The 26,049-nt window shown below is 39.1% G+C and overlaps 1 protein-coding gene across 1 annotated transcript in view; it reads right to left on the bottom strand.

Annotated features, from left to right (window-relative positions):
• The window catches only part of MALRD1 (MAM and LDL receptor class A domain containing 1), a 435,909-nt gene that overhangs the window by 283,276 nt on the left and 126,584 nt on the right, over positions 1–26,049 (bottom strand). Inside the window, exons 18-20 of the mRNA XM_054017027.1 lie at positions 21,153–21,240; positions 17,942–18,118; positions 14,835–15,012 (exon numbers count right to left, since the gene is read on the bottom strand). Of these exons, the coding sequence (XP_053873002.1) occupies positions 14,835–15,012; positions 17,942–18,118; positions 21,153–21,240 (443 nt within the window). The remainder of the gene's footprint in view (positions 1–14,834; positions 15,013–17,941; positions 18,119–21,152; positions 21,241–26,049) is intronic.

Below are 26,049 nucleotides of genomic sequence, written 5' to 3'. Positions count from 1 at the left end.
ATTATATTGCATTTAAATTTAGTGTTTGTTTAATCTGTGAGTTATAAGAACATAAAAACAGCCATATTGGGTCAGACCAAAGGTCCACCTAGTATCCTGTCTTCCAACAGTGGCCAATGCCAGGTGCCCCAGAGAGAATGAACAGAACAGGTAATCATCAAGTGATCCATCCCGTCACCCATTCCCAACTTCTGGCAAACAGAGGCTAGGGCCACCATCCCTGCCCATCCTGGCTAATAGCCATTGATGGACCTATCCTCCATTAATTTATCTAGCTCTTTTTTGAACCCTGTCATGGTTTTGGCCTTCACAACATCCTCTGGCAAGGCGTCCACAGGTTGACTGTGTGTTGTGTGAAAAAATAATTCCTTTTGTTTGTTTTGAACCTGCTGCCTATTAATTTTATTTGGTAGCCCTTTGTTCTTGTGTTATCAGAAGGAACAAATAACACTTCCTTATTTACTTTCTCCACACCAGTCATGATTTTATAGACCTCTATCATATCCCCCCTTAGTCGTGTCTTTTCCAAGCTGAAAAGTCCCAGTCTTATTAATCTCTTCTCATACAGCAGCCATTCCATACCCCTAATCATTTTTGTTGCCCTTTTCTGAACCTTTTACAATTCCAATATATCTTTTTTGAGATGGGGTGACCTCATCTGCACACAGTATTCAAGATGTGGGCATACCATGGATTTATATAGAAGCAATATGATATTTATTTTCTGTCTTATTATCTATCCCTTTCTTATTGATTCCCAACATTCTGTTCGCTTTTTTGACTGCCGCTGAACATTGAGTGGATGTTTTCAGAGAACTATCCACAATGACTCCAAGATCTCTTTCTTGGGTGGTAACAGCTAATTTAGATCCCATCATTTTATATGTATAGTTGGGATTATGTTTTCCAATGTGCATTACTTTGCATTTATCAACGTTGAATTTCATCTGCCATTTTCTTGCCTAGTCACCCAGTTTTGAGAGATCCTTCTGTAGCTCTTTGCAGTTTGCCTGGGACTTAACTATTTTGCCACCTCACTGTTTTACCCCTTTTTCCAGATCATTTATTAATATGCTAAATAGGAATGGGCCCAGTACAGTCCCCTGGGAGACATCATTATTTACCTCTCTCCATTCTGAAAACTGACCATTTATTCCTACCCTTTGTTTTCTATATTTTAACCAGTTACAAATCCATGAAAGAAACTTTCCTCTTATCCTATGAGTGCTTACTTTGCTTAAGAGCCTTTGGTGAGGGACCTTGTCAAAGGCTTTCTGAAAAACCAAATACACTACATCCACTGGATCCCCTTTGTCCACATGCTTGCTGACCCCCTCTAAGAATTCTAGAAGATTGGTGAGGCATGATTTCCCTTTACAAAAACCACATTGACTATTCCCCCACAAATTATGTTCACCTATGTGTCTGACAATTTTGTTCTTTACTATAGTTTCAACCAGTTTGCCCGGTACTGAAGTCAGGCTTACCAGCCTGTAATTGCCAGGATCACCTCTGGAGCCCTTTTTAAAAATTGGCATCCCATTAGCTATCCTCTAGTCATTTGGTTATATTCTACTATCACTTTTCTTTAGGTATCTATTTTTTCTTTTGGTTAAGACAGTTATTTTGTTTTAAATTGATGTGCATTTTTAAAAAAATATTTCATCAGTCAGATATTGCATTTATATTTAAGCCAGAGGCAACATGCACTCAACATTTTCTGATACAGTATGAGGAAAAGGCACAGATTGTCTAGCCCAGTGGTTCTCAAGCTGTGGGTCAGTACCCCAAAGTGGGTTGTGACCCCATTTTAATGGGGTCGCCAGGGCTAGTTCAGATTTGCTAGGACCTGGGGCCGAAGCCTGAGCCCCAGCACCCAGGGCTGAAGCCCTTGGGTTTCGGTTTGGCCTTGGGCTTCCTCCCCACCCCCCACTCCCATCAGGGCAGCAGGGCTTGGGCAGACTTAAGCTTCGGTTCCCCTCCTGGGGTCGTGTAGTCATTTTTGTTGTCAGAAGAGGGTTATGATGCAATGACATTTGAGAACCCCTGATTCTAGCAGAATGATTTCAGAGAATTAAATAAACAATTTAATTAAAAATTTGATGGCTAAAAATACATTGAAAATTATGACTGCTAAGATCAGTCAATTTAAAGGGAGAACTGTCAACTTGAAAATTGCTTTTCTGTTTGAAAAAATTAACTACTATCATTAAAAGTAACACTTGAGATATATTTTGAAGATACAGCTTTCTTTCTTTCTTTCTTTCTTTCTTTCCATTTTATTTGCTTTGTGCATTTGACAGAACTTTCTACATGGTAAATTTCTCTGTAGCCCAGTGAAATTTTCCTTCAGTCATTTTTTCCCTTGCAGAAAACATCAAGAAAGAAGCGAAGAACCCCTTTAAAATATTTTGAGGGAATTAAAAAAATTCAGGGTACACTATTTAAAATGTGCTTTATAGCAGGAACTAGAATTTTATAAATGAGTTAAAAATTAAGCTGGCATAAAGTCTTATATCTGGAGACAAAGACACATTTGACTTCTTAAATGGGCACCAAGAGTATCTAAGGTCTTGATTCTGACAGACTTACATACATGCTTAACTTTATACACTGTGAGTAGTCTCATTGAGGTAAACAGGACTACTCAAAACAATGAAGAGTCCGGTGGCACCTTAAAGACTAACAGATTTATTTGGGAGAATTCCAAAAATTCCACCTGGATTTCAACAATTTCCACCTCACCATCAACCTCAGCCTGCACCAGTCCACACAGGAGATCCATTTCCTGGACACTACAGTGCAAATAAATGATGGTCACATAAACACCACCCTATATCGGAAACCTACAGACCACTATTCTTTCCTACATGCCTCCAGCTTCCATCCAGGACACATCACAAGATTCATTGTCTACAGCCAAGCCCTAAAATACAACCTCATTTACTCCAATTTCTCAGACAGAGACAAACACCTGCAAGCATCTTTATCAAGCATTCTTAAAACTACAATACCCACCTGGGGAAATGAGGAAAGAGATTAACAGAGCGAGCCAAGTACCCAGAAGTCACCTACTACAGGACAGGCCCAACAAAGAAAATAACAGAACACCACTGGCCACCACGTACAGCCCCCAGCTAAAACCTCTCCAGCACATCATCAACGATCTACAATCTATCCTGGAAAACAATCCCTCACTCTGACAGACCTTAAGAGGCAGGCCAGTTCTCGCTTACAGACAACCCCCCAACCTGAAGCAAATACTCACCAGCAACTACACACCACAGAAACACTAACCCAGGAACCAATCCCTGTAACAAACCCCATTGACCACTCTGTCCCCATAACTACTCTAAGTGACACCATCATAGTACCCAATCACATCAGGTGCTCATTCACCTGCACATCTACTAATGTTATATATGCCCTCATGTGCCAGCAATTCCCCTGTGCCATGTACATTGGCCAAACCAGACAGTCTCTACGTAAAAGAATAAATGGACATAAATCAGGCATCAGGAATGGTAACATAGAATCTCCCTGGACATGCAATAACAGATTTAAAAGTAGCCATCCTTCAACAAAAAAATGTCAAAAACAGACTTAAATGAGAAACTTCAGAGCTACAATTGATTTGCAAACTTACCATCATTAATTTGGGCTTGAATAGGGACTGGGAGTGGCTGGCTCACTACAAAAACAATTTTCCCTCTCTTGGTATTGACACCTCTGCATCAATTTTTGGGAGCGGACCATATCCACACTGACTGAATTGGCCTTGTCATCACTGTTTCTCCATTTGTAAGGTAACTTCTTTCTCTTCATGTGCCAGTATATTTATGCTTGTATCTGTAATTTTCAGTCTATGCATCTGATGAAGCGGGTCTTTACCCATGAAAATTTATGCCCAAATAAATCTGTTAGTCTTTAAGGTGCCAACAGACTCCTCACTGTTTTTGTGGATACAGATTAACATGGCTACCCCTCTGATACTTGGACTACTAAAAGTGTAAAGTTAAGCGCTTGCACAAATCTTTAGAGGATCAGGATTAATTGAAGGGCAGAGAATGTAGAATACTATGTAGATGTGGTTGAAGATCAGAGTGAAAACTTATCTAGAAAAGCATAACAATTTTAGTGAGCCAATCAGAGTAGTCAAACAGAGGCATGACTGGACTAGATGGACCAATGATCTGATGCAGTACAGCAAATCCTATCACCAATTAAACAGAATAAAATTTTGACATATTCACTAGCGTTACTTTCACAGCTGCTTGAGAGAGACATTAGAATCCTTGTCCTCCCCAGTACATAACATGCCCTTGAACACACCTTGAAATTCTGTACATTCTTAAATGTTTCCATCTGTGCGGATTATCGTTGGTACTGTTCATGAATCTTCAAACTGGTCTGGTTATGTCCCTCACTTAAACTCATGCACAACCCCATTGACATAAGAGGCACAAGTTCAGCTAAGAGCAGAAATTGGCCCACTTGGTTCAAATGTATCTTAATTTGGCACAAACAATTAAGCCACTCTCTGCTGGTAGCAAAACCTGAAAACTGATCAGTTTAATTGTAGCCAAATAAATGCCCATTATAACTGATTTCTGAAGCTAAGATTAGCAGGTTACTAATGGATATAATCCCTTTTTCTGCCTCCAGCTCTCTTTTCTTTGTTTTAGTCTGTCAGTGTTATCATTCTTTAAAAAATATCTATTCAAAAACTCTCACTTTTATCAGCATCTGATTTAAACACTGCAGCGTACAAACCAAGACGTAAAATAAATGGCAGCAGAGATTAAGTATTCCATGTTTTGATCATAGCATTACAGTTATTCCAATTGTTAGGTGGAATTTTCATTTGGAGTTTTTAGCTTGGCTGCTGCTGACTGACAAAGAGCTGTGATTAATTCACAATTCTTCTGTGTCTCGTCTGAACATGCCACATCTCATTAGCATTTCATCATATCTGCTCAAATCCTCATGAAAGAGAAAAGGAAACAATAGGATAGACTCTCCCTCTCAAGTAATAAAGATGGAAGTAAAAATATCACCACAGCTTCTAATCACAGTGGTCATGATTTCTTTTAATTGCAATTCTATTGCAGTTTGCAACAATATGAAATTACCAAATAGTTTGCTGAATTAAAGTGAAAATATGCTTTTTTATTTGGAGTCAGAAAATATGACACATCACTCTTGCTGCTTTTACTGACACCTCACATGTTATCCGGAGTGAACAGTAAGACATATTGTAATACTTGCTTATAGAATCACAGGGAGGTATTGGAACACTACAAGTACAAACTCCAGCATACACAGTCAGGACTGAACTTCCTGCTAAAACCCTCATATCAAATACAACAGCATAACACCAATGAGACAACAACTTAACATCAAGCTAAAGGTACAGCACCATCGATTAGTGGAGGTGCCGTCTACATTGATCATTACAGCTTTCTCCTCCCTAGTTAAATACAAATTTTAAACAGTAACTCCTAGGAATCCAGGCAGTCTGCCACCCACACAGGTTTCTGTATTGCTCTGCCCGCTTGAGTCCCATAATCAGTCATGAAGTCATCATTCGTAGTTGGATCTAGAAAATCAGTGAGTGCAGGGTTCCCGTACTCTAGGTCAAGCCTATCTGTTGCAGAGAGACAGACTGTTGAAGGCTGCAGTCTGCTGAGGTCCTGAGGACCCGCTGGTAATTCTCCACCAAAACCACTTTTCCATTATGAGCCAAAGGAAACTGCTGGAGTAGCACTATAAAGAGGCAGCTCTTTCTTTTTGTATTAGCAAGGATAAGTTGTTTAGACTTTTAATTACTGTGTAAGGTCTTCTCCAAAAAGAAATATGTTTGAGATTTTTTTTAAAGGATGTTTTTTCCAGTTGCATAAATCACACCTTTTCTCCTTCCTGGATGGGCATGTAATTCTCTTTTTCCCATGTTCCTGGCTTGCTCGCTTCAGGCTCATCTACTTTTCCACCTTCTGCAATACGGTGCTCAGGTCTCTGATATAAGACTACACAATGCCTCTTACCTCTATGGGTGCATGGGCAATCCTTGCTGCCTGAACATCAAGTCATAGGGGGTTCATAGAGAGAGCAATGATAGCGGAGTGCTGGTTGGTGTTATATGCACAGGTGACAAAGGGTGTCTTTGTATTCTAGTCTCATTGGTCTTCACTGACTAAAAAAACAATGAGGAGTCTGGTGGCACCTTAAAGACTAACAGATTTATTTGGGCATAAGCTTTCATGGGTAAAAAAAACCCCACTGCTTCAGATGCATGCAGTGAAAATTACAGATACAGGCATAAATATATATTGGCACATGAAGAAAAGGGAGTTACCTTACAAATGGAGAACCAATGTTGAAGGCCAATTTAGTCAGGGTGGATGTGGTCCACTCCCAATAATTGATGAGGAGATGTCAATACCAAGAAAGGGAAAATTGCTTTTGTAGTGAGCCAGCCACTCCCAGTCCCTGTTCAAGCCCAAATTGATGGTGTTAAGTTTGCAAAGGAATTTATTTTCCCTCTCTTGGTACTGACACCTCCTCATCAATTATTGGGAGCTCAAAGTCTGCCAAGTGCTCGCAGATTCTAGTCTCACCTGAATGACCAATACATTTCTTCTTCAATACAAGCAAAAGTGCTTCTGCCATCTTGAAGCTGCTGCCACCAGGAATCACAGGGACTGACTGAAACACTTCAAGTGGCCACTCCAGCATAGACAGGCAGGACTGAATGTCCTGCTAAAAACCCCATATCAAATATATCAACATAACAATATACAAGACAAGAACTTAACACTAGGGTAAAGATACAGCACCAGGTATTGGTGAGATGGTGTCTACATTGATTGTTACAATACTCCACCAATATTTTAACAAGAGGTTCCCACACACATTTCCCCTAGCCACTTGGGAGAAAAGCTTACATTATACTGCAGTTTGTCCAAAAAGATTATACAGATAAAACTCAATTTCCTGAAGCCTATCTGAATTCTCATTCTCTCCAAAATTTGAATCAGTCCCATATCCAAAATTCTTAATTAAACCAAAATTCACTGAAGTGCAAATTGCCAAAGTCATTATTTAATTTAAATGAAACAGTTGACTGACGTTTCCAGCAAATCTTCATTCAAAAAATTATTGCGCTCTTCCTAGATGTCTGAAAAGGTTGAAGTCATGCTCTTGAATAAGTTACTGGGTGTTATGATCCATTGCTACGGTTGTTAAATCACTTATATATATTACTACTAGAGTCATTTGAAAAGAAGAAATGTTGGGCCAACAGCATGCATCTTCCCACACCCTTTGCAGAATTGGTTGCTCTGGGGAGCACAGTGACACTAAGTTATGTATTGACATTTCTTATGTATTGACATTAGCTGAATGAAGCACCATAAGAGAACATGTAGGATAAGGAATAGGACATGCAGGAAAAAGTAGAAATACATTGGCACCCCAGCTGAGTAGGGAAATGAGACGTGTCTTTGCTAAATTTTTCCTATCCTATCCTATCTCCCTAAATGTAGCTGAATTCTATAGACTTCTTGACTCTTCATCATCCCCCCGCCCCGCCATTTGTTTTAATGTGACTGCACTCCTGTGTGACTACATGACATTTTTTCACCTATCTTCAGCCCTTTAGTCCCAATCACCACTTACTTTAGAACAGTTCTGATCACTTCCCTGATTGCTGCAAAAACTGCTTTTTACTGCAGTATATTCTGGTTATTTTTCTCTTTTCATTTATTTATTTTTTACCTTTTGAATATCAAACTAGGATAATGCCTGTCAGAAAAGCAGACACAAAGCAAGACAGATGTGCTAAACATATGGTTATCAAGGGAGCTGTTTACAAAACAATAATTATCATGTGAGCTCAGAATTTAGGTTTCATATCCTTTTTTGTTGTTTTTGCTTCATTGGTTTTGATGAGATATTTGTATATGAATTATCTAATTCAAAGTTACTGCAACAGAGAGAAGAAACAGATTCCTAAATATCTGCAATATTTGCAAAGTATAAACCAAAGGTACCTGAATAGTTCTATTAATTCCAAAGACTTTGCTATATCACTAATCATTTTCTCTCAAGTGGAAATGAATTATGGGGCCTGCAGTTATCTAGTTAGCTACTTGCATAGTCTATGCACTTGTTTAAGCCTATATACATTATTTATTATTTATTATTATTATTTATGACAGTAGCATCTAGAAGTCCCATTGAGATGATTTATACAAAATGGAACAACTTCAATGAGAGATTGAGAGCCACCCACCCCAAAATAGCTGATAGTCTGTTGGTTAGGGTGCTCATCTGGCAGAGGAGAAATGTGAATTCAAGTCCTTGCCCCAGAGTGTAGATTCAGACCTCGGTCTCCTATGTCCCAGAAAAGTGCTCTAAAGGCTAAGACTTATATGAGAGGGGCATAAACACACATACAGTCATGCATACATAGATTTGCTGTCCTGAAACTGACTTTTCCAATTTAATGACACTGAATATTTTCCCTGAGTTTTCGATTTGCTGGTTGAACCAAAAAATCAGTTATTCACTCAGTTCTATGGTGGAGCTTCCACCCTTTATAGCTATTCTGCTGGAATCCTGAACCATGCAGTTTAAGTGGTGCCTCGCATTGGGCCAATGGGGACAGACCAATCACTGTGGGCCCAAGAGGCCAGCCTCCCCCACCTCTGCTGCGTATGCTCCAGGTGGAAGGGACAGATAAATGGAGGAAGCCCAGCTCTGTCTGGGCGGGCTGAGGAGGAGGAAGGACATGGGTTGCAAGCTCCTGTTGAGACGCCTGAGACTCTCCAAGCAGTAGGAGCTGTGGACTTGGGCTACTCTGTGGACAACTAGATGACTGCAGAGATTGACAGAGACGCCAAACTGCTGCCAGCCAGGGAGATGCCTGAAATGCACCTCGCGGTAGGAAATGACCCAGGGAATGTAGTGAAAGTTGGTGCTTAAACCCTTAATGAGGAATCCCCTGGCTTCATAGGGCCCTGAGTTGGAACTCGTTGGAGCAGGGTGGGCCTGGGTTCTCGTACCTCACCCCACTTGCAACTAAGTGTGGCTACTGTTTTTTTGCCTGCCCCAGCCAGGAGGTTCAGGGGCCATAAACCATCTGCTTACTCTGCCCTACCCAGGGGTTACAAACTGACTATTTGTTCGGCTCTGCTCAAAGGGTCTGAACTCCCTCACTCCCACCCCCAGTTGCTGCTTGCTTGCCCCAACCAGGAAGCTCAGAGGCCCTAGACTGATTGGTTGTTCAGCCCCACCTAGGGACTATAGACTGACTGTTTGCTATACACTGCCTGGAAGATCAGAAACCCTAATTGTTATTATCTGCTTCGGCCAGGAGTCTTGGCGGTTATGGACTGCTTGTCCTACCCCGCCTGGGGGCAAAGGGTTGATATGTGCTTGACCCCACTAGGGGTCCTGCGACCACATTGTTGCAAATATTTGATCCCACAAGGAGTCCAGACGACTGTGTGACGGGGTGTACCAACCCCGCATTGGGACGATGGGGATGGCCCCGCTCAACAAACAGGCCACCCTCCCATTACACATACTCTCTGAACCAGTAAGAGTTTCATCCATTCTGCATGGAATCTGATATACTGTATGAAAACAGGCAGCTATATAGTGTACATGTTAGAGTTGGACAGAAAATGAGGTTTTTTTGCCCCATGTAAAGTTTTGATGACAATTTAAAAAGTTCGGTGAGAAATGGGAAACAAATATTTTGTTTTGGAAATGGCACTGATGCACCTCATGGAAGCTGTAATTTGGGTGCTCTCATGATCTCATTCTCCTCTATAGGTCAGGTTCCTTGGTTAGACTACTTTTCCCACAACACACCATGGTCTGCTCTCTTGGGGCTGGTCTACACTAATGGGGGGGATCGATCTAAGATACGCAACTTGAAGTATCTTACATCGAATTACCTGGGGTCCACATGGCGTGGGATCGATGGCTGCAGCTCCCCCGTCGACTGCGCTACCGCCGCTTGCTCTGGTGGAGTTCCGGAGTCGACGGTGAGCGCATTTGGGGATCGATATATCGCATCTTAACGAGACGCGATATATCGATCCCGGATAAATCGATTGCTACCCGCCGATACAGCGGGTAGTGAAGACGTACCCTTGATAAGGGGACATAGTGCATCATGGAAAGATAAAGTCTGGCTACGGAGTGCAGCACATAGAGGGGAACAGGGACATGTGGCAACCAAAATACACTTGCAGGAGGCACTGTGGCAGCATTTCTGAACCATAATATTTCAGTTCTTTTCTGAAATATTTCAGTTTTCAACTGAAAACTAAAACTTTTCAGTTTTACGACATTCAAGTTGTTTATTTTTAAATGAAAAAAAATCAGTTTTCCTGTGGAAGCAGACACATTTGGGGGGGAAACTATATGTAAAATCTAATTTTCTGTTGAAAAACAGTTTCAATTAAAAATGTTAACCAGTTCTAGTACTTATGTCTATCACTGTATATTAAAAGAGATCAAATATCACTGTACATTAAAACATGTACAGGGTGAAAATGCTGTAAGAGGATTCTGTAAAACAGAAAATGTGATGCTAATATTATCTACTATGCAACAATTATATCATAAGATTCTATATTCTTTAGTCAGTTCAAGTTTTTTACTCTTGATTTATCATATTCCTTTTCTCTTCAAGCAGGAAGACATTCTGATGTTCTGCAGGAAGTCTAAATTGCTTCCAAAAAATGACAAAGTAAAGCTGTAATTTTTAACTATGGTTAAATTATGGGGCTTTTTACAATAGAAACATAGTAATTTTACTGACACTAAAAACCTTAACATATTAAGCTGAAATGCAGTAATTCTCTTATACTCATATTAACAATGCTGTCAGGTTGAATGCTCTACAGTATTACTGTGACACTAAAAATAAACATAAATCTAGTTTTAAACTACCATCAAAATAGTAACTCTTACTGCAATTAATAACATTGGTGCCCTGTTCTGAATTCCTTGCCACATATAAATGGTTATTTCCTACTTTCACAGAGAGTTGCAGGCATCTATCATTCCAGATAGAAAATCTTGTTTTTTCTCTATTCAGATTACTGAACAGCTCTCAGATCATATAGAAACCCCATGTTTCTTGACTGGAGTTCGAGCTGCACATCATTGAAAGAAGCTTGTATTTAAGTATACCTGGTCTATTGGTATTTTTTTCATACAACATTAAATAGAAGTATGTATGTGTCTGTCTAGCACACTTGTGTGTGTGGTCACACACAGATTAGATAGAGAGAGAGAGATAATGGAGATATTTCAGCATAGTCAATATTATAATTCTGATATAAATTAAAAAAAGACTGTAATTCATTTAAAGTACAATTTCATATTCTTTACTAAATGTAACCAAATCTCAATGAAAAAGCAAATTATTGCTCATTATGCAAATGAAATGAATATTTTTATTGGGAGCTAGTAATTATCATAATGATTCTATCTGGAATCGGCAGTTTGACTTCAATAATATCCTTTGAGAGAGTATAAGAAACACACACAGGAATGAAGCACTAGGAGAAGATTTTCTTTCCCCTACGTAAGAGCCAATATAAAAGAGTTCCTTCCAGGCTTCAATTCAAGATTTTTGGCATGTCCATATGGCAAATTCTGCCCCAAAAGGCATCATTCCAACCATATTCTTTAAGATGAAGGAGCAAAATCTGAGCAAATTAAACGCTTGGGGTCAGTAGTCACTATGTAGAAAAAAGCCAATCAACTAGAATATAAGTATTAAAGCTAGACTGAGCTCTTTAAATCTGTTCCTCCAGTCCATTTTTTTTCTTATGTGGACCATAGGTTTTGTGTTTTGTTGTTGCTGTCTGTTTAGAGGAAAAAGGCTAGCTCATTTGTTTCTTTTCAACCCATGTAATGCACATTAAGGTCAAATTCTCAAAACTAAAGCCTTTAAAATTGAATCTCCAGGTTGCTGTTTTTTTTCATGCACAAAGCCCTACCAGTTGGTATACAAATTTAGAAGTTGGGATAAGGCCCTTTTTTCATTTTTGAATCTCTGTTAACAAAAGTCATGTTTGCATAGCTAGAGATGAGCACATATGCCTTTACTAACAGCATTCATAGACTTTTATCTCTATAAAATACAATATCCTGATAGCATTGATCTATTGACAAAAGAGCAAAGTGAGTGGATTTATTTTTCAATATGATGAATTTCTGCAGTACAGATGTAAGAGGTATTATTTACAAAGTTTCCATTGAATGTCTGTAGTAGTTTCAGTTGTACTGTGCAGCATAACATGAGCATAAGGAAGGGAGATGGTTCTGCATACATTGTCCCCTCTACTGGATGGACAATCATGAAAAAGTTTAACACTGTGAAGCAAAGAAACAAATATTTGCTGCTTTTCCCAATAATTTTCAGTGAATGCCCTGGCATGACCAAGATAGATGATTTGTCTCATCATTGTGCATTTATAACTCGGTTCAACATCTCGATCAACAATAGAGAAAACAATTTTGTAAAAGCTTCTACTGTGGATAAGGACTTCAATAGTGCATCCTAGGGCTGTCAAGCAATTAAAAAAATTAATTGTGATTAATCGTGCAATTAAAAAAATTAATCGTGTGATTAATTGCGCTATTAAACAATAATAGAATATCATTTATTTAAATATTTTGGATGTTTTCTACATTTTCAAATACATTGATTTCAATTACAACACAGAATACAAAGTGTACTGTGCTCACTTTATATTTATATTTGATTACAAATATTTGCACTGTAAAAACAAAAGAAATAGTATTTCTCAATTCACCTAAAACAAGTACGGTAGAGCAATCTCTTTATCATGAATGCATATGAATCTTTAGTGCATCTGGCATGTAAATATCTTGCAATGCCAGCTACAACAGTGCCATGCGAACACCTGTTCTCACTTTCAGGTGACATTGTAAACAAGAAGCAGGCAGCATTATCTTCTGCAAATGTAAACAAACTTGTTTGTCTGAGTGATTGGCTGAACAAGAAGTAGGACTGAGTGGACTTGTAGACTCTAAAGTTTTATATTGCTTTGTTTTTGGGTGCAGTTATGTATCAAAAAATACATTTGTAAGTTGCACTTTCATGATAAAAAGATTGCACTACAGTATTTGTATGAGGTGAATTGAAAAATACTATTTCTTTTATAATTTTTATAGTGCAAATATTTGTAATAAAAATATAAAGTGAGCACTGTACACTTTGTATTCTCTGTTGTAATTGAAACAGATATATTTGAAAATGTAGAAAAACATCAAAAATATTTAATATATTTCAATTTATAGTCTATTGTTTAACTGTGATTAATCGCAATTAATGAGTTAATCATGTAAGGTAACTGCAATTAATCGTCAGCCCTAGTGCATACCCTTAAATTATTCACAATCTCAAAGCAGTGAGTCACTGCTTCAATGGGTGGTGTGTGAACTCCTCCTTCGGGGAGGCTAGCTCCCGGCCCAGCCCTACCCCATCCCTTCCACCCAAGGCCCTGCCCCTACCCCGCCCCTTCCACCTCCCCACCTGCCTGCCAGGGCCCCGAGGCCCCCCTCCATCCTACTGCCAGAAGAGCCCTGGCCAAACTACCCTGAGGACCAGCCCACCCACACAAGCTCTCCCAATCCCTGGGCCATTGGCCAGACTGCCCTACTGCACCAGCTGGCCCAAGCACTGGCCCGCCTGCCCCAGCCCCCCCAAGTCCTGGACCACCAGCTGCCATGACCCCCAGCTGGCCCGAGCACTGGCCTGACCCCCAGGTCACCAGCCGGCCCAAGCATTGATCCAACCCGAGCTGCCCCAGGCCTCTGGCTGGCTTGAGTGGCCAGCCAACCAAGCTCCAAGCCGCTGGCCTGAGCTGAGCTCCCACCAGCTTTGGGGGAAAAGGGGAGTCAGGGCGGGGCCACGGCCTGCGTTAGGGAAGGCTTAGCCTCCCCTGGCCTATTATACATGCTGCCCATGTCTGCTTCCATCTGTATTCTCAGATGTAATACATCAGCTAGTAATCCAAGCCCTAGAATCTGGGCCATGAGCCCCCAGGCAGGACTGAGACTGTGGCCACCACCTAGCCACTCACCCAAAGATGTGGAAAAGTGGGCTAGTGAAGCTCTAGCTCACAGAGGGCCCAGAAAGCTTCTGTTTGGAGGAGATGTCCCCTGAGTGGCAGGGACACATTACTTAAACCAGAAAGAGGCACAGGAAGCTGTGCCTGGCTGGCTGGCAGCTGCTATGGACCCTGCCTACTTGCCTGATTCCTGAGCCCTGCCTGTTCCTGCCTTCCTTATCCCAGAACCCTTTCTATTGCCAGTTCCTGCTTTCCTGCCTCATTCCACGTCTCTGCTCCTATCCTAACCCCGACCCTGACTCCGGCTCTGACCTTTGGCTTGGCACCTGACTTTGACCCTGGCTCTGGTTTCAGGCACCTGACTCTAAGCATTAGGTATGATTGCTCACACCTTGGTCCCTACAGGAATACTGATTGGCTGCCTCTTCTCAGAGCTAGTACTGCTGGAGATGAAAACTCAGCATTGTGCAGGACATGGTGGGACAGCAATTCTCCTCCCCTGCTCGTGGTGTACAAGACATTTATATGTTAGGAGAGAGTTCAATTTTCACATGCACCGAGAGCATTCTGCTCTTAGAGCAGTGCAGGTCTAGAATAACTTAACACTGACACTAATGAGCAAATGGCAGCAGGATTCACAAGTGCCATAGCTGATTAACCATATACAGTCCCAAGAGGTAAGTGTGTAGGTGTGAACATCTTACTCACATTGTGTGATCAGTTGATGGCCTGTGGTTTTCTTCCCCAGGATGTATGGTTGCTCCATTTCCAAGGCCCCACTGGAATGCATTAGTGGAATGGACTGAAACAGTTGCTGCTGTCACTTCTGTTACTGGTTGATACCATTCACATAGGTTTTCATCTTCAAAATCACAAACTTCCACAGCTTTACAAGACAAAATTGGAATACTTAGTATATGTCTACTAACTGGGAATGATCAGACTGTTGATGTTAGGGTCTAGTGAACAATATGGGTATAAAAGAATTGCAGTTTAGTTTCTTTAATGAGTATTTATACAGCATCAATAAGTATGGCTTCTCCCTATTGTTACAATATCAATAGTACTCACTATATTATTGGCTAAGGAACAAATTCTAACCTGGGGAGAAAAATCATTATTCACCTTGGTGTCTAACATCAGATCACATTATATATGAAAAGGACCCATTTCCTCTGGTGATGTCATATGCAAAGATATCAGTGTAAAAGCCATTAGCTATCAGTGTGATAGCAACTTTATGAAGGGAACTCAAAAAGCAAATTAGTTTTATTTTAACAATCCAAATCATATCTAAATGACTTACAGTAATGCTACCATTTGGCATTGGGACCAAAATACTGAATTACCATCTTATTTGGGTAGTATTTCAGCCTCCTGGGATTAACTGATCCCTTCTTGAAGATGGGACAAATGAGTATTCCAGTTGCCTTGTCCCACTCAGTGTCCCCACACACAGAATCGAATGGTTAATCTGTGTTTGTCATGGAGGTCATAGCAACCACTGGGCCAGTCGCACCGGCTGCTGCTGGGGCAATTCCAGGCCAATAGGGCTGCGGGAAGTGGTGCGGGCCGATGGATGTGCTGGCCACCCCTTCCCGCAGCCCCCATTAGCCTGGCATGGCAAACCGCGGCCATTAGGAGCTGCGATCGGCTGAACCTGCGGACGCTGCAGTAAACAAACCGTCCTGGCCTGCGAGCGGATTTCCCTGATGGGACGCGTGCCAAAGGTTGCCGATCCCTGCCTTAGATGATCTCTGTATTAGTAAGTTATAATGTGTGAGGACAATATATTGTCCTGGGGTAACCTCTTTGGGGGAGTAGAGGTTGGGGAATGAAGTAGGATGGGGGGGCTAACAGAGCAGCTTTATTAGTTTAAAAAGTTACGGTAAAGCTAACCACAACCAATGTCTCTGCCTAATTATCTAAAAGATTAATAATGCTTTCTGACAGTGATAAGTGGCACAGTCTAAAGTGCCACATATATTCTTTTACAGTTTTACGTGGTTTATAAATATTATGTTTTAAAGTGCAATTGACAGTGGATAACACCCTCCTGTGCACAGATTGCTGCCTGCAGAACGTACTTCAGGCATATTCAGATATTGCCATTTAAGCGATGAATTGCAGTCATTTCTGTGGTGACTGCAGACTTCAGATTGCATGCAGTAGACTAAGCAGTATTCTCCATGGCATTTATCCCCCTGAAGAGATGAAGGGTGACTTGGAAGATAGACTTAAAGTGAATTTGTGAGAAAAAACTTGTTCTACCCAGTGAGTTCTGCTTTATGCTAAAGTTTCACTTCAGTGTTTCTCCTCAGTAACTAGAGCTGGATGAATACTGCATGAAAATGTCCATCAATATTTGAATTTGTAAATCACTTCCACTTTTTCCGTTTGGGTTCACTTACCATGGACACTCAGTGGCTAATGTTTTACTGGAACAAATGTTAACAGAAAGTAGATATCAAAATCACATGCGAGTGTATTTGTGGACAATATATTTTATATTCATACATACACAAACAAAATATTTCACTTTATAAATGATCACACATTTAATCAGGAAAGAAAAACAATACCATGTGATTTGGCTGACCAATCATAAGCATGCAACATCTAAATTTTTCAGTATTCATAATCAATCTATACAGGAAAAAGCTGAAGAGATTTGTGAAATTAAAATCAAATAATTTTGAAGAAATTGCTATATTCAAGGAAGTTTCATGAGTATTAAAAATAAAAAAAATAATTTATTATTATTTATTTGTACTATGGTGATCCATAACAGCTGATTTGTATTCAGTGCTGACAAACATTTAGACTAGAGTTGGCTGGAAAATGCTCTTTCACTGAAATCAAAATTGTCCATGGGAATGTGTTGATTTAAAAAAAAATTCATTTAGAAAAAGATCTAAATGAAGCACTCAATAATATCACAACATTCCATTTCAACATTTTCAGAACTGAATGTTTCCAATTTTCATTTGAAACTGCTTTTCATGACAACAATTTTATTTTGTATTATGATTTTTTTGAAAGTGGAAATCAAAACTAAATGTTTTGATTGAACAACATTTTTTTTAAATGTAGTTTTGTGGCAATTTTTGAAATTCAATGTTTCATTCAAATTCAGAATGAAAACAAATTTAGAAATTTCAGAATTTCCCATAACCTGAACATTCTGGTTTCCCACACCTCTAATACAGACACAGTTCCTGCCCTGAAGGGGTAGTCTAAATACATTTCCTCTTGTGAACTAGCAGACCAGGATTATCAAGGATTATATTTTAAGGCACAAATATAAAGCAACAGTTTGATTTCTATTATTAAGTATCTTGATACTAGAAATCCATCAGGAGCAACCAACAAGTTACTTCTTTGTAACTCTTTTGGCTATATCCACTCTTCCCTTCATGACATATTATCTTAATTTCTTGCTCATCAACAATTGCCTTGCTGCTTTAAAAAGATGAGCAGTAATTACTGGTTCCGTTAATTTGAGAAACTGTATTTATTTTTTTAAAATGGCTATGTATAGCAACTAAGCACTAAGTGATATAAGCTTTTGAGTAAGTAATTTGAGTTGAAATATAAAGTGTCAGGTCCCAGTCAGCACATTGGAAGGTTGAAGATGCATTACATCTCAGATTCCCATACTACAAAGCTGAAGATTAGTCTTTCTTTGGGGAAGCTTACATGAAGATTAATGCCAGGACGTAAATACAGAATAGCAAATGAAGATATGGAATAATTAAATATTTTAATATCTCAGAATAAATGTGTTAGTGCAACATAATAATTAGTTCACTGACCACAAGAGGACTCATCAGACTTATCAGAGCAGTCAGGTCTGAAATCACATCTCTGGATCATCTGGATGCAGTGGCCCGTTTCTCTACAGACAAATTCCTTCTCTGTGCAATTGTTCATAGGGAGTGTTGCAGGAACTGAAGTTCCTGAAGGTGTTGATGATATACTTGGCAAATTTCCTTATGAAAAAAAAAAATAATTCAAACAATGTCTTTATTCAATAGTTCTTTGATCTCTGGACCCGACCTGTGGAATTGCTGTGAGACTCTCCTCCTATCTAACATCCCTTTGCTATCGTCTCCTTGCTGTTCGGTCCATTAAAAAAAAAAAAAGTTACTTTGACAATCACTTTCCTGTCCCACCACTCTGACTGTATCATGCCAATTTCCTCTCCACTGGATTCCTTTCTCATCAGGTTTAAGCACCTAATTCCCACAGTCCACTCCCAGCATCTGGTAGTCAGAGGCCAGGGACACCCAGAACATGGGGTTGTATCCCTGACCATCTTGGGGTACGTCTTCACTTACCGGAGGGTCCGGCGGCAGGCAATCGATGTTTTGGGATCGATCCCGGAAGTGCTCGCCGTCGACGCCGGTACTCCAGCTCGCCGAGAGGAGTACGCGGCATCGATGGGGGAGCCTTCCTGCCGCGTCTGGACCCGCGGTAAGTTCGGACTAAGGTACTTCGAATTCAGCTACGTTATTAACGTAGCTGAATTTGCGTACCTTAGTCCGAAGTGGGGGCTTAGTGGGGACCAGGCCTTGGATAATAGCCATTGATGAACCTATCCTCTATGAACTTATCTAATTCTTTTTTAACCCATTATAGTTTTGGCCTTCACAAAATGCCATGGCAATGAGTTCCACAGGTTGAGTGTTTGTTATGTGAAGAAGTACTCCCTTTTGTTTTCTTTAATCCTGCTGCCTATTAATGTCATTGGGTGACCTCTGCTTCTTGTATTATGTGAAGGAGTACATAATTCCTTATTAACTTTCTCCACACCTTCTCAATCATGTCTCTTCTCCAAGCTCAAACGTCCCAGTCTTTTTAATCTCTCTTCATATGGAAGCTGTTCCATGCCCTTAATAATTTTGTTGCCCTTTTCTGAACCTTTTCCAATTCCAATATATCTTTTTTGAGATTGGGCGACCACATCTTCATGCAGTATTCAAGATGTGGGCGTACCATGGATTTATATAGAGACAATATGATATTTTCAGTCTTATTATCTATCCCTTTCTTAATGATTCCCAACATGCTGTTAGCTTTTTTGACTGCCACTCCAAATTGAGTAGATGTTTTCAGAGAACTATCCACAATGACTCCTAATTTAGATCCTATCATTTTGTATATATAGTTTGCGTTATATTTTCCAATGTGCATTACTTTGCATTTCTCACCATTGAATTTCACCTGCCTTTTTGTTGCTGAGTCACCCAGTTTTGTGAGATCCATTTGTAACTCTTCACAGTCAGCTTTGGACTTAACTATCTTGAATAATTTTGTATCATCTGAAAATTTTGCCACCTCACTGTTTATCCCTTTTCCCAGCTCGTTTATGATCATCCCACTATTCCTTTTTTTGTCCATCTTCAGCCTCCTCTGTTTCTTCATACAAACTCACCACTGTTTGTGTTGGGGCCTTGTCCCTTGAAGCGCTATCGTTTAGAACAGACTTCTTAAATCCTTCTGCCTCCCTATCTAGTTTCATTTGTCAGCTGAAGACATTTGCTCCCTTGTCTATATCTCTTAATTTCCCTCCCCCTCCACCATTGCAGATATTTTTACATTAACTTTGTATCATTTAACTTTATACATTGTTTGTGTGAAAGATGCCATACAAAATACAGTTGTATTGTGTACTATTTAGATTTGATTTAAAAAAAAGGGAAATGATCCACGAGAAAAGCATACAGCATGCACTACAGTCCTGCTGGACCTAATAATTTTGCCTAGAAGAAGTTTTTGCATGCTAAAACTATGTTTGTCTGCATGAGAGTCTGCTAAGATAGCAATTCTAGGAAAATCATTTTGTGCTAAAATGTCTGCTGTTCTACTGCTTTCTGTTACTACTGTAAGTCAGCTGTCAGACCATATATTACATTTCATTTTTTTCTGCAGCTAACACCAGCCCTCTTGGAAGCTTACTTTTTGTTTGTTTGTTTTGTTTTTGTTATGAAACACTGTAGGCATGGAATTTTGTAGACGTCTTGGGACACAAGGTATGATGTTTCTGTAGCCATTGTATCAAACTAGATAGTGAAGACTCCAGGCAGACAGTAGTATCATTAAAACTGTTTGTGTACTGTAGTGTGAGTATTTGACTTTTTTGTTTTGACATTGTCAGAATAATGTCTTCATTAAATTGATTATATACATATGTATGCGCAGATCTCTCTCTCTCTCTCTCTGTGTCAGTCAAAAGGTGGAATGAATTTTGCCAAGTGAAATTTTAATATATTTACACTACTTTAGAAGTTTGGTTCTCCTTCGAGAAATCAAATTACCTTGTTGCTAGTAATGGAAAATGAGTTCCAGTGACTGCCTATTAGAGCTGCTGACATTTTTTCCCTTCACCCTTAGATACTGGAACTTCTGTCTTCCAGAGCTTATTTTCTAGCCAGTGTCCCCAGGCATCTGAACACAGTTTCTTCCCCTTACAGATCTGACCTGATCTTAGACCTTAAGCTTAAGTGTCAAGAAGCACTTCCTTTTTCTATACGGTCAGGACTCAGGATACCAGGCATATCTAACATAAGAATGGCCATACTGGGTCAGACCAAAGGTCCATCTAGCCCAGGATCCTGACTTCCAACAGTGACCAATGCCAGGTGCCTCAGGGGGAATGAACAGAACAGGTAATCATCAAATCACATTTTCTGCTTTTCACTAATTAGTTTTCCAGATGTCAATTGCCACAATATTTCCTTTCTGTCCTCAATAAGCACACTCTGGAACCTGCTTGAGGACATTTCCAGGACATTGCTAGCTAACTGTTACCAGGGGATGGTGAAAGGTTCTGGGTAGTAGGGTTAGGCAGATGGGAAAACTAGTTGGGATTTGATTGTTAGACAGGAGAGGCAAGGTTTGAGCAGGTTTTCATTTTACAGAACAAGTTCCTCCACTGATGTTATTAACCAAAACAAATCAGTTACAAGTCCTAGGTCTCTGGGTGAAAAGAGATTTATAGTTATTTTCTAACTTTGTTCTCACCATTGTAAAGGGTACAGTCTGTAAAGGACAAGTCATCAATTCCAATGTCTCCACAGAAACCGTCTCCCACAGTACCTTCCACCAAGATCTAGGGAAACAATAATTACAAAACCATTTGTCAGCATATAGTAGACTTTCACTTTTCATTAGGTATTTAATATCAATTGATAGAAAAGCCATTTACTATGTTTCATGATTTTAAAATGAGCTTAAATTTGTTCTTGTGGAGATACTGTATTTGGTAACATTTCATGAAAGAGACTAATCATTATCAATGCTCTCTGGTGTTCACATTAATCAAAGTGAACTATGACATTAATGTGGTTGGTTATACAGTCACATTTAAATCCACTGAAACATTGTGACGTAAAATGATGGCAAGATGGTATAATAAATGGCACATTATGATTAGGTCTTTTAGTAGTTACTGTAATAACATTAATCATATTTAATTAATAGTTATGTGAATAAGTTATATACTTTTATGAGAATCCCACTAAACTGAAAATAATCAGATACACAGATATACTCTAGCAAACTTTAAAGAGAGGTAAATATTTTACTAAATGTCATTAAAATAGCAGATACTTTATACATTTACTTCTCATTATTGCCAAAACATAGAACAGATTAGTATTTAGAATAAACAACAGCCAAGAGAATTAGCTTCTTTCCTTTTGACTGATTCAGAACTGTCAAACACTGTGATGTCACAACCAATACAGCTACGGAGACCCTGTCAGCTTCAATATTCTTAATTTTAACTTTCCTTTAAAAAATTCCTTGTTTCTTATAGCCCTCCCTTAAAATGCTATCTCTTTTTTTAAAAAATGTTCAAGGCTTCCCTGTTTCCCTGTTGATGTTTATCAAGGTTAGAGCTTGCTGAAAAATGAGAACTTTTTTTATTAAAAAAGTGAGAAAAAATTCATCTCAGTTCTTTTTCCTCCACCCCCCCAACAAGGTTTCCAGATCACCCCCATTGTAATGCTCCATCACCTCCTTGAGAATCCCCAAAACATTTTAAGCAGTCTTGCAGGGTGCAGTTGTCCCTCTGCCCAACTTATGGTTCAATCACACTGAAGATGCCTCCCATGAGTGACTGGGTAAATGACTGGTTTCAGAGTAGCAGCCGTGCTAGTCTGTATCCACAAAAAGAACAGGAGTACTTGTGGCACCTTAGAGACTAACAAATTTATTAGAGCATAAGCTTTCGTGGACTACAGCCCACTTCTATGCATCCGAAGAAGTGGGCTGTAGTCCACGAAAGCTTATGCTCTAATAAATTTGTTAGTCTCTAAGGTGCCACAAGTACTCCTGTTCTTTTTTTGGGTAAATGACTAAGTAATATAGCCCTTGCCACACTTACTGTCCTGGTTTCCTTACCCTATACAGGAAAAGCTAATAACCTGTGTATACCAAGAAAAAACATCATAGTTAATTACTGAAATAACATGCACACAGGAATGAGTTTCCACAAAGCCCATGAAATGCTGGTTAAAAACTCAAATGCAAGTCTGAACATATGACATGGGAGCTCAATACCAAGTTCACACAAAGGAACAAAAAATAAGTTGTAATAAGATGCCACAGTATTGCTTCACAGTACTACTGAAACATAATGTTTTTGCAATAATGTCTAAAACTGCAAAAATAGAACATTTATTTCCAAAAATTAATGAACCACAACTCCAAATAAAGTCACCAAAGATATGTGGTAATTGTGAGGAAGTGTCTTGATTAAATGTCAGTAGCATTTTGAATAAAGCATCCTGGCATCAAATGCCATCTCAAAAATATACATTTGGATATTATGCTTTAATTCTTTTTTTGTCCTATAGTTAATTAGTTCTTTTAAAGCATGTGCAGTTTCCGAGATCGGCATTGCATCTCAAGCAGGCAAGGTCCCCAACAACATAGAAAAAAGAATTATGGATGCTCGTTTTTAATCTCTAAGAGAACCACTGTGATAGATAAATCTCAATATTGATGAAAAAAATTTATAATTAAATTATTATAATTTATTCTTATAATATAGGATCATTAAAAACTTGTCTGTGCCTTTACTGAATTTTAAGAAATACCTACTCTTCTGCTATGCCCACAATGCATGGAGAATATAACAACATTACCTTATGTTTTTGGTTGCTTATGTTATTAAATAAGATATTCAAATTAATTAAAGAAATTTCAGGAAGCTTCTACTTTCTATTCCATAGTTAAAAGTCTCATGTGTCAAAGGAAGGTGACACCTCCTTGGCCATGAAACCATGTTTACTACATCCAAGTGTGTTTATGAAATGCAGCTTTTATAACTACTAAAATGCAGCTTTTATAACTACTATTTTGTTTTAATTCTATACTATTTCCATTTTGTACTATGTTTTAAAGTGTTTACTGGTTATTGCAATTTGTGCTTTGTACAAAATACTTAATAGACATTTTAATGGCCAGTTGTAAATACTATAAACAACAGGTCATAAATCTAAGGAGAACTGTAAGGAAAAAAGGCAACAGACAACAAATTGTCTTTATCAAAAAACATAACACCACTCTGGTCTAAAATATCATTTGGAACAGATTTGATTTTTATTTCAAACAACAGACTTTGAAAAATATTTATGTCCTGACTTTAAAAGAATGCAAGACTGTGGGGGGGAGGGGGAAGAATGGGAGATCTTCTCAGAAGCCATAAAACATTAAAGCAGGCTTTCCTACCCCTCCCTTTGCAGGAAAAAATCTCTAATTAAACCTACTCAAAAGGTACTCAAGAATTTTCTGCTCTCCTTAATTTTATAGCACTCATCACAACTCTTCCAGTTGTCTATACAAGCAAGACTGCTAAGAAGAATGAACTCAGAGGACCACCAAACAACCTCAGTGACTTTGCTAAGGGCTTGTGTACACTGGCACTTTACAGCACTGCAACTTTCTTGCTCAGGGAAGTGAAAAAACACCTCCCTGAGCACTGCAAGTTTCAGCGCTATAACGTGCTAGTGTAGACGGTACTCTGGTGCTGGGAGCTAGCTGAGGTGTTTTTTTTAGAGCCCTAGGAGAGCTCTCTCCCAGCGCTGTGCCGCGACTACACAAGCCACATTAAAACGCTGCTGCGGCAGCCAGTGAAGACGTGTCCTCAGATATTAATATGGAGAGCAGAGACAGAAGTTAGCTCAAGCACAGCCACAAAATGATTATGATTTATTAAGACAGGTCTCCTTGCTAATTTTGGTCTTAATTTACCAAAGAAGAGCATGCCCATCCAAGCATTCTGTGTTCTGTTTTGTATAATATCTTTATTTCTTTCTTTAATAATAAAACAGTCATTATAATGTTGACGATTATTATGCCTGTTTTTAATTATGGTGTCCCCTAAGGCATGGCAAAGAATCCTCTAAAGGAGCAGTAATCTACCTTAAAATATTGTAAAGGCAAGGAAGAGGATAATGAAGCAGTAGTGAATGGTTAGCCATACTCTTATTACTGGAAAATATACAGATTGAGGGCTGCGGTAAATTACTTTTTTTGCTTTAGATATGTTCCTACATTACCCTCACAAATATGAGTTTGCATATATTTGATGGTTTAAGGCTTGATTGTGGAGTTACCATAATCCCTAAGTAAAGGGCAGCATGTAGTTGCACTGTTTCAGGGCCCTGCTCATGCCCCCTTAAAGTTAATAGCAAAATTCCCATTGACTTCAGTGGTGCAGGAGGAGACCAAGGGGCATGTAATCTCCACCAGAGCTTTACCTAGTACAGATTAGTTCCCCGTGCACTAACTCAGCGGCAGTAACCAGGGTATTGGAGGTCAAGCTCCTTCCACACCTTGGTCACTTGAATGGGAAGGGGAATAGTAGCCCATAATCTGTCACCCATTCAGGGGTTTTTGCTCACCTTTATGCCCCTGTCTGAATACGTGTAGGACAATGCACAATCCTGCCCACAGTTGACATGAAAATTGCAAGGATAGTTTGCCACTAGGATATCACGTCACTGTAAATAACATTAAATCTAGATAATGTTTATCACTTACATAGTACTTGACATGTTTAAAGCACTGTGCAAACATTAAATAATTAAGATGCTGCTTCCACTCGGATGATGCATATGGTTGACAACATCAAAGAAAGCTATCCAATAAAAAGAACAGGTACAAAAATAGATAGCAATTTATTTATGGAACAATGGTCCTGTAGACAAAACAAGTACTGAGTTGCAAGATGACACTCATTTGTGATTTCTCACTGACTAATGCACTGCATGCTGTTCCAGTTCTTTGTGAAATTAACTAATGTATGCATGAAAGATTGTTTTAAAAAAGCATGCTTTTGAAGAGAATATTAATTAATCCAGCATAACGTGTGCCTAAAATGAAAACCTCTAATAAAAAAACCCAACAGAATTATTGCAAGAAAAAAGTCTCCTGTCCTTTCAACAAGGAGCGTTACTTTTCCCCATAACACACATAGACACACAAAAATCATATCCTAAATAGTCATCCCATCCTTTTGTTTTCCATTTAACTTAAAATGGAGCCCATGTTACACCTCAATCAGTGTTCCTTAGTGCTGGCATTATAAAAATGCACCGTGATAGGACAAATCAGGATAGCCTTTTTCAGTGAACACCACACAACAAGGTAAGTAAGTAACTTGCCAACACTCTAAATTCAGTTGTGTTCAGTTTTAACCCAGTTAGTCAGTCACATATGCAGCATTTAAATTATAACTTGACAGTGTTTTCTATTTATAAGTTAATAGCTATATCCCAGACTAAAATTCAGGCCAAGGACTGGTGTTTTTATTAGCTCATACTCCCAAAATAAAAATGAGTACTCTGAAAACAATATTATTATTGTACTTAAATGTCCTGGTGACCTCTGTGCTGTGATTTGCTGCTAT

Source organism: Malaclemys terrapin, chromosome 2, assembly GCF_027887155.1.
Source record: "Malaclemys terrapin pileata isolate rMalTer1 chromosome 2, rMalTer1.hap1, whole genome shotgun sequence".
Classification (NCBI taxonomy): Eukaryota; Metazoa; Chordata; order Testudines; family Emydidae; genus Malaclemys; species Malaclemys terrapin.
The sequence above is the reverse complement of the archived record's forward strand: the minus strand, read 5'-3'. Positions and strand labels throughout refer to the sequence as shown.